Source organism: Eupeodes corollae, chromosome 2 (genome assembly GCF_945859685.1).
Source record: "Eupeodes corollae chromosome 2, idEupCoro1.1, whole genome shotgun sequence".
Lineage (NCBI taxonomy): Eukaryota > Metazoa > Arthropoda > Insecta > Diptera > Syrphidae > Eupeodes > Eupeodes corollae.
In genome coordinates, this window is record NC_079148.1 from 19,067,801 (window position 1) to 19,079,856 (window position 12,056).

General features: G+C 33.6%; 1 protein-coding gene across 1 annotated transcript; it reads right to left on the reverse strand.

Annotated features, from left to right (window-relative positions):
• Positions 1–2,879: 2,879 nt before the first annotated feature.
• LOC129945816 (cytochrome P450 4g15) lies at positions 2,880–8,779 on the reverse strand. The gene is made up of 5 exons (XM_056055747.1): positions 8,394–8,779; positions 8,120–8,317; positions 7,132–7,314; positions 3,597–4,517; positions 2,880–3,531 (listed from the first exon to the last, which is right to left on the reverse strand). Exons 1-5 carry the CDS (start codon positions 8,599–8,601, stop codon positions 3,353–3,355), a joined length of 1,689 nt encoding a protein of 562 aa, XP_055911722.1. The 5' UTR covers positions 8,602–8,779; the 3' UTR covers positions 2,880–3,352.
• Positions 8,780–12,056: the final 3,277 nt, after the last annotated feature.

Below are 12,056 nucleotides of genomic sequence, written 5' to 3' on the forward strand. Positions count from 1 at the left end.
AACAACCTGATTGGTCCTTATCAGTGTGGCTTCAGACCAGGAAAGTCCACTATCGACCAAATATTCACAGCAGATCTTGGAAAAAATCCAGGAGCTTCAAATCGATACCCACTATCTCTTTATCGATTTTAAAGCTGCGTATGACAGCATCTATAGGAAATAGCTCTACCAAGAAATGTCTAGTTTTGGCATCCCTGTCAAACTTATCCGTTTGTGCAGAATGACGATGGAGAATGCACGCTGCTCTATCAAGGTCAGAAAAGATCTTACCGATGCATTTGATGTAAAAGGTTTTAGACAAGGCGATGCACTGTCATGCGACTTCTTCAACATCGTTCTGGAAAGAATTGTGCAAAACTCAACCGTCAACACTAGAGGCATAATCTTCCAAAGGACCATCCAATTACTCAGATACGCAGATGATATTGACATGATTGGAAGATCAAAGGGTGATGTCAGTGGAGCGTTTTTGAGCATTTCGACGGAAGCGAAGAAGATGGGTTTAGTGGTCAATGAGAACAAGACCAAGTATATGCTGTCATCAAAAAAGGACACTGAACAACGACTTCTTGGACAAACCATCACCATGGACAGCTATAAATTTGAGGTAGTTAAGGACTTTGTCTATCCGCTATTAACACAGACAACGACAGCAGCACTGAAAGCAAACGAAGAATAACTCTTGCAAATCGCTGCTTCTTTGGACTCAGAATGGAATTGAGAAGTAAAGTCCTCTCTCGAGCATGTAAAATCACCATCTATAAGACACTCATCATCCCGGTTCTCATTTATGGCGCTAAGGCCTGGACCCTGTGAAAGAAAGATGAGAGCGTCTTAGGATGCTTCGAGAGGAAAATTCTTCTGGTGATTTTTGGTCCCGTATGCATAGATAGAGAATGGAGGTGAAGATATAACGACGAACTGCATGGACTGTACAGCGACACAGACCTAGTTAGCAGAATTAAAGTCCAACGGCTTAGATGGCTAGGTCATGTAGAGCGGATGGACATCAACGCTCCAGCCGGAAGGTCTTCGAATCCAATCCCGAGGGACGGCGCGGCGGCGTAGTAGAGGAAGACCGCGACTCAGGTGGTGCACCCAGGTGGGAGAGGACCTCAGCCAACTTGGCGTGAGAAACTGGAGACAGCTAGCTAGGGACCGAGCCGTCTGGAGACGCATGTTGGTTGAGGCCCAGGTCCGCCCCGGATTGTAGCGCCACCTTAAGTAAGTAAGTAAGAGAAAAATGTTATTTTTAAGTTTGACACTTGGGAATCTGCTCTAATTGCCTTAATAAGTTGGGTAGAGGGCGCTTATAGCTTTCGTCCTTGTTTTTTGTTTTACATTTTTGAAAATGTTTAAGTTTTATTTTCAACAAACGATAAATGCAACAAGATGAATTCTAATGTCAATTTTATTTTTCAAATAAATGCATTTTAAAAATTTGAATGATGAAATTTAATGATGTGATGTGATAGAACACCAACAGTAAATTGAAATGGAGTTTTATTTGGCTTTTGGCAGTCAAGTGTTAATTAAAATGAAATTTCATCATTAAAAAACTTTAAATGCATTGTAAAAATTTTAAATACTAGGATATAGGATTAATCTTATTGCATCAATCTTTTGCTAAAAATAAATCTGTAACATGTTCAAAAACTAAAAACAAAAATTTTACTCATGGATTTTACTGATAGCTATAACCTGACATGAATGACATCAATTTAAAGTTGGTTACCAGCAGTTCATGTCTAGTAGGTTAATGACTATAAAATACAGAAGAAAATATTAAAACATGCTTCACATGCTTCACTTTCCTCACATTAATAGTCTAATGAAAGAATCCGATGATTAGGCTGTGGAAAAAACTTAATGTTGATTTTGACATTTCTAATATAGTAAACGTGTCAAAATGTCATCCGTAACTCATTCATCAGATTTTGTCCTTGGTATTAATTAAAAATACTAAAGCGATGTATTTAATTCAAGTTTAAGTAGCTTCGCATTCACGTAATAATATTATTCTTAGTTCTCTCAAACCACTAACTTAAGTGCGCTACTACAGCAAAACCACGAAAGTAAACATTCAAAAGATATCATCTCCAATTTCTAGAACCACACAGAATAGGAAAAAATATAGTGGAAGATTGTTGGATAACGGGCTTGAAATTTGACATTTAGACTTAACTTCTCGTTATGATATAATAATTGTGTTAGAGGATTAAATTCTGTTATTATTTTGTAAGTTGTTATTGATATGGTTATTATAAAGTTGTATATTTAAATATTTAATATTTCTAATAAGATTATTTTGTGACGCACATAAATGGTTATGTCTACAATATTAATTTTAAACAATAAGAACCTTAATTACTAAAAAATGTTGTAGTGGGTTTGTTTCTGGTATTAAACGAAAGTTTCTTGTTTACCAATTGCCTTTTTAAAAAGAAATTATGTATCATTTCATTGCTATGAGTTAAAAAATAATTGTTAGTCCTTTGCTTGGATGGGTCTAAAAAAGAAGAAACGCCTATTGCTGTCACTTTTTTGACAGAATGTTGATTTTTTTTGGTTCACTTGGGAGTATTTTTGAGATACTCACTTTGATGTAACAGAATTGTATCTACTTTCCAAAATGTAATTCAAATGAAAGAAATGAGACAGACATAAAATGATGAAATTGTCAGAACGAGCCGCTACAAAAGAAGAACTGTCAAAGTCAAGCACGATGTTATTCCACAAAGCAATTGAAAGTGAGAAATGTTAACTTAAAAGGAAGTTATAAATTAAATTACAAGAGATGGCGCTCAGCCTTAAGTTATGACAGATGAAACAGGTAAAGAATTAAATAAGGTGCAAGAAAAAAAGTCAAAGGTAATTTATTTTTATAAACATTTTGTTTATTCATCATTTTCATTATTTTTTAGTTTGTTTTTAAGACATAACACTTTGGAGAAACAAAAACAATTTAAACATTTATATACACACACAAAACCAGAATAATAAAACAATTAAATTATTTTAATTTATAAAGCTCATCATATTAACCAAAACAAAGAGAAAAGGAGAAAACATAGCAAAGAAAAAAGGAGGTATGTGGAGAGAGGTCTGATGGTAACACCGCACTGCAAAGTTTAATTTTTTTGTTTTTAAATTAAAAGTTTTAATTATTTAATTTTGTTTTTGGTTCTGAAGAGTTTTGTGTCCAAAAGTTCTTATATTTTGTATACATTTTGTTTCTTCTCTAAAAACTACTCGTACATCATCCGCATTTTAGGTTTTTGGGTGGGGTTTCTTGTTGTTTTTGGGGGTTGATGGTAATCTTTGGGACTTAAAAAGTATAATGGCGTGCGTCTTAGGCAACCTTGGCAGTTCTTTGCCTTGGTGTTAGACGGACCTTGAAACCCTCTTCGCGCTTCAAAATGATATCAGCCTGCAATTTGAAGTCCTTTTCGGGAACATCCGAATGAATTCGGTAGTTACGAAGAATTGTCGAGAGGAGAATCTTCAGTTTAAGCATGGCGTATTTGCGACCTAAAATAAAAAATCATGTTCTTAAAAATTCTGGGAAATTTGTTTGAGAGAATCATCAAACTTACCAACACAACTTCTTGGTCCAGCAGAGAATGGCACAAAGGCATAATAATGCCTGTTAGCTTGTTTCTCTGGCAAAAAGTTGTCAGGATTGAAGACAGTGGGATTTTCCCAGATCTTTGGATTACGATGTAGCTTGAAGGTGGCAACCACCACAGTTGATCCAACTGGAACGACATAGTTTCCAGAAGCGAGCTTTAGATCTTCCTTAAGCTGACGAGCAATAATCGGTACTGGTGGGTACATTCGGAGAGTTTCCATCAAACAACGTTCCAAGTACTTCATTTCGAGGGTATCTTGGAAGGTTGCAGGCCTGTCAGAATCACCAAAGATTTCATCCAATTCAGCCATAACACGATCTTGGACATCTTGATGGATACCCATCATCGAGAGGAAGAACGAACTTCCTGCGGCGGTTGTGTCATGTCCCTCGAACATAATTGTATCAACTTGTTCCTTGATTTCGGTATCAGAGATGAGAGCACCGTTTTGTGCACTTTCCAAGAGCAAGTCCAAGAAAGCCAAACGCTTCTTCTCACCAATATCATTATCTTCCACATCCAAATCATCCTTGAGTTGTTCAGCTTGTCCATATGACAAACCCTCAACGACGTTAGATGCAGGTTTCTTCGAATCAACTTGGAAGTTGAATGCTTCGAAAGACTTGCTGGTCTGAGCAAGGGATCCACGAGTTCCCTTGGCAAAAGCTTCCTTCTTGTTGCGGATAACCTTGGTGGTAAGTCCATGAATGATGTCCAAAAGCTTACCTTGGTTCTTGAAGTGCTTGGTTAGACTGAACAAGAATTCACTGCGCAACAAAATGTTACGATGACGCAAATGGAGGATGTCACACATCTTCATGACAGCCATGGCATAGTCGAACCCACTCTTGCCTTGAGTCTTCTTGGACACACCCATAGCGGTTTCTAGAAAAAAGAAATCATTTTTAGATATGTTTCAAATTTGACGTTTATAACAAACAAGACGTCTTTTTCAGTGTCACACACTGACAGCTGACAATTATTTTGCTGAATTCATGAAGTCTTGAATCAGAAAATTATAAATCTACAAATTTGATTTTAGAGTAAAACGAGCAAAAATTCAATATAGTGACAGGTAAAGAAGTAAAGGAACCGATTTATTTTCGAACAGATAACGTCATACGATATGTAGTGTGTTGAAATTCAACAAAAAACATACCGGAGTTAAAGATTTAATTAATTTTAGAAGCAAGTTTTTCAACACCGCAGCACCTTGAATATAGTTCGTGATAATTTTCAATACTAATATCAAATTCAAGACATTTATAGCTTTTTGACAACTCGTTCCAATCTTTCCAGTAAGATCAACAATAACTAGGCTTTTAGATGTCACCTTAACAATTAATATCTCCTCATACAAACTTATATCTTCTATAAGGAAGTCTTCATAATTACCTGCACTCTAAAATACACTGTAATTAATTCAAATAAAATAAAACGTTCAACAGCTGCTCATATAAAAACAGAAAAACACAAACTTTCTGTCAAGTTTTTCCATTTGACACGTGCGAACTCTGAGTGCATGATATTCCAAATCGTGATGCTATCAAATGTTATATTACATAACGGTATAAAATCAAAAACGCACAAGGTGCACAAACTTCATACAGACAGACCAAATCGCATATGGTTTCTCTTTCTCTAACAAATTCGCAATCATTTTTCCCCACTTTCTTCACTTTGTATTTTCCTCTGAAATCATATACAGCTTTATTAATCCCGGAATGGTTAGTGTAGAGTAATTTTTCATGAGGCGCCAAATCATTTGGACTTAAACTCAGTCGCGGGATCAACATTTCTACTTGGGGTTGTGATATTTTTATTCGACCAAAGTAGACAATTTTAAAGATCACTTCACCCATCAAAATATCTGACAGATGATGTCAGTTTGACAAACCTGACATTAGTTTTTGTACCATTCCGAAATCTGTTTTGAAGATCACTGTCAGAGTAGTTGACTGTTACTGACATTGTGCCAAGTTTGTCATATTTATAGACCGGTTGTCAGAACAACATTTTCATAAACATTTGACAGCTTTTTAAATTTAAAATATGTTCTTCGTCTATTTGTTGTTATAGAAGTTAAAAATATCAACAACTTTTGTGCTTCCATTTGCTTTTATTTGACGGATGATGAGAAGATGACATTTAATCTGCAGTTATCTCGAAGTATCAGGATTGCCCGATAGCAATAATACTTTTTTCTAGCAGCTGCTGTCAAAGTGCCCAAAGACATTCAGTTACCAAACTTTCACCAATGTTAGGCATGTTATCTCGCATCGTTAAATTGATGCTGTCAGTGGCTTCGGAGAACTAAAGCTCCCCTTTTTTCAAACTGACAAACATCCGCGACTGAGTGTGTAATGTATCTGTATCAGGTGGTTGAGTCGAGATTTTATAATTTGGCATCAATTTATTTTGCCAAGATTGAATGCCCCCACATGAAAGTTATGTAAAAGTTACTTATTACAAAAATACGTATAATGTACAAATGGAAGGAGGTCCGTACAAAAAGGCCAGTTTTCCAAGAAATGACTTGTTAGATAATAGAAAAAAAAGAAAAATTGAAAGAAAACAAATAAATATGTACATAGTTAGAAAAAGAGGTTATTTGGGTTCACTGGCATGATTTTTCTTTCGTTTGGCATTTCTATCGATAATTTTATGCGATTTTTTTAAATTTAAATTTCCTTCGGAGTGATAGTGAGTGATATGCGAAATGCCATGATTGACAAAAAGGTGACACCCCGAGACATAATAATAATCAATTGTAAATTGGCTTTAATTCAATGGTTTTATTTTGTATTTTGGTGCCATTGTGCTTGGGTATAAATGAAACTTGTATTTGGGATAATAAAATAATTCTATTTAGTTTGCAACAAACGTACCTATTTTGGATAAAAATACATAGGTATGTTCGATTATCTCATATGAGACTCTGGCGGCGGCGGTGGTATTGGAGAGGGAATATGCACTTATTTAGTAAAACCAATGCCAAGGTCATAAACAGTGATGTCTTGACTTGGGCAATGGGTGTGGGAGAAATCGTGAATTTTTAATTACAAATTGTGTATGTTTTTGGCAACTGAACAAGAATTTTAATCATTAGTCATAATTTCTGTTGAATGCTTTAGATGCCACACTTGGATGTTAAAGAATATAAATAAAGATAAGCTTAAGATTTTTGACAGAAAGATCTTAACGCGTTATTCAAATTTGACTTTTGCTGAGTTTAGGATGGAAAACGACTTGTAAAAAATGTAAAGGGAGCCTTAAATTTTATTTGAAAATGACAGATTTGCTTTGGTTTACATTTTTCAAAGTAATTAATGCTTTTCTCAAATTCTAAAGATGTGCTTAGCATTCTAAGAGCATTAAGCTAAGCTATATGAAATAAATTCATTGGAGATAAGAAATACATGTCTTATAAATGAGAAATTTAGTACTCCGAAAAACAATATTTATGAAATGAAATGCTCAGAGTTCCATATTTACTTACCTAACAAAATTTCGACGGTAGCTTCGCTCATGTAATCGTGGCAATCAAAGGTCTTTTCACCTTCGGCCTTCAATTTATTGACAACATTTCGTGAGTTTTCATTGAATAGTTCAATAAAGCTCTTCAATACGTTCAAATGGAATGTTGGGGCAATGAGTTTCCTGTGTGAGCGCCATTTGTGACCTGTGAATAAACAAAAAAATAAAGAAAAACAAAAATTAAAAATTCCGAATTAATAATTAATCAAGTTCAAGAGGATCAATGTTCGTTTCTTTTTGTTTTTGAATATTTGAATAATTCAAGTACAATCCTTTCATTTGAATTTCAGTATTTGTCATAGTTGAGTAAATATTGACAAACTGGGCAATAAAATTTATCGGATGATGATTTGAAAAAATGACTTACGAAATACGAAATTTAATAATAAAAATCGTAGTATTCTAAAAAAACACGAGGTTTTTAATGGTTTTTAAAACCAGAGTTAAGAAAACACGTGTTTTTTTTTAAATTTAAGTAATATCGACAATTAATTCTTTTCGGAGTTTTTAAATATTACAAAACTTCGTATGTAATTTGCGGAAAAATAAATTACTCCGAATTTTGGTATTCTTTAAAATGGGTCTTGCAAAATTGAAAAACAATTAATAGAACTAAAAAAATGGAAAACTTATTTTCTCGGAGTTAATTTCTGTATTTCCGAATTGCTCATCTGGAATATTTTATTAATTTAAAGTTAACAGCGTTTATTTTTAATTTTGAACTAAGTAAACAATTACACTGTTTTGTAAATTATAGAAATTTATGCATAAGTTAAAAAGTAACAGATAATAAAGAGTCCAAAAAGCGAAGTAATGGTAGGAGCGTATTTTTTACTTTTCGGAGTTATATTGAAATTAATTCAAACTTTGCTTGCAGTATTTTCCATAATTATTTAGAACTATTTGTGCTTAACACAATTAGTTATTTTTTTCTTAAATAGTAGACTCACCAGTACTGATCAAAAGACCATCTCCCAACCATGGCTTGAAGAATTCATACTCCGGAGCTTTGTCAATGTACACCTGGCTGCTAAGTAAAATCTCAACATCACGTGGATCATACAAGAAGATAACTAATTTAGGTCCAATCCAAATCTTAGCAACATAATCGAATGGTTCACCCTTTCGAATAACGGTCTGGAACACCTCTATAATTGTGTCAAACAAACATTTTTGAATTAGCACTCCGAATTTTTTCTTATACATTTTATTTTGTTATCCTACTTGATGGTGAACCAATAGCATCGAAAAGATTTCCCACTAAAGGTAATCCCTCTGGTCCAGGGATTTTTGCAGCACACTCATAGAGATGTCTACGCGATAGACGCCAATAGACGAACCATAAGGCGAATGTTGGCAAAAGCAAAAAATAGAAAACACTTGACGCGCTAACCATCATCGGCTCCTTGATCACTTCCTGAGCGATCGACATGATTGTTTTTTTTTACTTAAATTTCTTTTGTTAAACAAAAATCACTTAAACTTCAAAATAAGTCCGAATGACTCCGAAAATGGAATTAACGTTTGTATTTTTATAGGATCCGTTTGTATGTCGTTTTACCCTCCTGAAGTATGAACGAACCGAACCGGACTGTTGGTTTAGCTGAGCTGTTCGATTTCTTATATAGGCTTTTTCTGTTAGTTGCAGCGACGAATAAATGCATAGGTAACAAGTTTTTTTTTAATTCGTAGTTCGATTAATTCAATTGTATTTTGAGCTATTCGAGTGATAAATTTGATAGAGTTTGCGTGTGTTGTGGGGTGACAACAGGCAAAGGGGTGATTGTTAATAAGTGCGGTTGTTAATAAGTTGAATTTATAGTGATGATGGTCGTGGTCGTCGTCGAGAGTTTGGGGTGATTACTTGGGTTATTATATTCCATGTTCCTATGCCTATATACGAATGCAGTTTTTAGTTTTTTAGGGAATTAAAAGGCAGAAACCTAGAACTAGAAAAAAAAGTTCTTCTAAATGTGCCATTTCATTGGGTTTGATTTTTGGAATAAATGTATTTTTAATTATTTTTTTTTGGAATCAATTATAATATAGTTTGGACTTTATAATTATTTGACTTTGAATTGGAGCCAACTCCTTAGTACTTAACATTGGGTGCAAATTAATGAAGGCATTTTGTAGATTTTTTAGTTTTATAGGAACTGCATCTAATTAATAAAGCCCTTAAAATAATTTTAGTATGTACATATGTCAGTATGTTTACGTGTGGGATTTTATTTTCTTGACGCAAACTATTACAAGCCCATTTTCGGAAGATACATTTCGAAATGTCTTGATTTTTGTACAGCAACTGATAAAAAAGTACATAGAGTTTTTGTATATATTGATTTTTGGCCAAATGGCGCACTTTTAGAGTGAAAAATGATAAATTCGACTACAAAAGCGTCAAAATTGTTAATCATTATGTACTTCGATAGAAAATGTACTTTCAAAGGTAAATTCAAAATTTCATGTCAAAGGGTTGAAATTGTCCGAGTTATAAGTTCGACAAACTTAAAAAGGCGGAATTGAGATCAACGCGTCTTGAGTTTTGAACTGTAGTAAGTCATGAGTGATTTTGCAATAGATTTGGTATACAATTCTGAAAACCGAGTACTAAAAGGTCTTTGCCAAACTAATTTTGTTTTAGGTTTTCGTCATTTTTAAAGAAGTTGCCATTTCAATTTTTCTTCTAAAAAACGAACGAAATAGTTCGATTTCAAAATCTATTTTATTTCTCGAAATTTTTGATCGATAACCAATTCTTAGCAATTTAATTTATTTTGTTTATAGTTTTTTTTTTTGGTACGGGTAGATTTTGACACCACTTGGTGGTCATTTTGTTTTGGTGACAACTGTCAAATCTTTTGTTAACTTCCCATAGGAAGTGATTGTAATGGGTCCGATTTCAAGGTCAATTGAGTCGAAATAAAAGATTTTTAGAAAGATGTCTGTGCGTGCGTGTGTACGTACGTTCGCGAAGTTTTTTCGTCATAAATAGCTCAAGAACTATAAGGGATGTCAATTTCAAATAAATTTTGTTATACAAATAATAAGGCAGAAGGATGCAGAAAGGGCTCTCAAAAATCTAGAAAAACATTACTCAAAGTTGGTAAAACCTGAATATCGATTCAAATATCTTTTCAAAAACTTGAAATTTAGGCTTTGAACTTATTTTATCTTATAAGAAATATTGTTTTCAACATTCTGAAAAATTTTGAGAAAAATCGAATTGACAGTTTTCTTACAAATAATAAAAACCTTAAAAATAAATTTATAAAAGTTGGTAAAAATTGATTTTCGACTCAAATAGCTTTTCAAAAATTACCTTTTAAAAATTTGAAATATTGGCTTCAAATAATTTTATCTTATAAGAAATATTGTTTTCAACATTCGGTTAAATTTTGAAAAAAAAAATTAGATTGGCAGTTTTTCTTACAAAAAATAAAACTCTAAAAAAAAACAATACTAAAACTTTGTAAAAATTTACTTTCGACTCAAATAGCTTTTCAAAAATTAAAAATATTGGCTTCAAACTTGTTTTATTTCACAGAAAATTTTGTTTTCGATATTCAGTAATTTTTATATAAAAATCAAACAGTCCGTTTTTTCATAAAAAAAATAATAGTAATTTGGTAAAAGTTGATACGAGTACATAGAGACAAACTTTTAAGCAAGACAAATCGACAGAAGGGATGGGAAGTTATCAGTGTGGGTCGCATCCCAGCCTCTTTTTTATTATTCAGTTGCTTATGCCTAATTATCATGGCAAGTTGCACGATTGAAAAGCACGTTCAAATGATAAAACTTTACTATCAAAATGAGTATTCGTTAATGCAAACGTTGCGCGCAATTCTCCCATTTTACGGTAGACGTGCTGGCCCTGCACAGTCGACTCTTCAATGTTTGGTGGCCAAATTTGAGACGACCGGTTCAGTAAACAATCAGCCAACACCCGTACCATCATTCCCCAGTCCATGAAAGTGTACAGCAGAACCCGAGGCAGTCTCTTTCTCGAAATGCACAAGAACTCAGGCTTTCGCAGACTTCAACTTGGTGAATTTTGCGTCTGGACTTGAGCCTATATCCGTACAACATCCAACTGACCCAGGAGCTCTAAACTCATGACCATAGACAACGCCGTTTGTTGACTGGGCTTCGAATCGTTTGGAAGAGGACCCCAAATTTCGCCAAAAAATCAGTTTAAGTATGAGGGAAATGTTTGGTTGAATGGCTGTGTTAACAAGCAAAATTGTGCGTACATTTTTGAAAACCAAGTTAGCGAGGCTAAATATTTTGCCATATGGACCTAGACAACATGTGGTTTCAGCAGGACGGCGCTACGTGCCACACAGCAAACTCTACGATTTCTACAGACAACTTCTAATCGCCCTTATTGAAAAACCCTATATAAGAAAATTCAGATTGTGTTTTCAAAATCATTTTCAAGTCAATACCTTTATTCACGACATTTCCAGAATCGAAGACTTTTTACCAATTTCGCGAATTTAAATTTTATGAAAAAAAACAGTTGGATTTTTATTTGAAGATATTTGAATCAAAAATCAATTTTTACCAAGCTTAAGTTATTCTCCTCAAATTTTACCAGATGTCAAAAACGATACTCTTCGTTGCATACATTTTTTTGGATATAAAATCATCTCTGTTATTAAAATATTCGAGGTGGAAGTTATTTTTTCTTCCACATTTTTTTATTATAAAATAATTGTAAGTTCAATTTTTTACAAAATTTTATAATTATAGGATCGTGAGATATTTTGAGTTAGCCAAAATTTTTTTACTTTATTTAAAAATAGCTACGGTAAAAAAACCAGAGTCTTCTCTGCCTTTTCTGCATCATTATCTGTATAAAAACTTTTTTTTGAAGTCGAT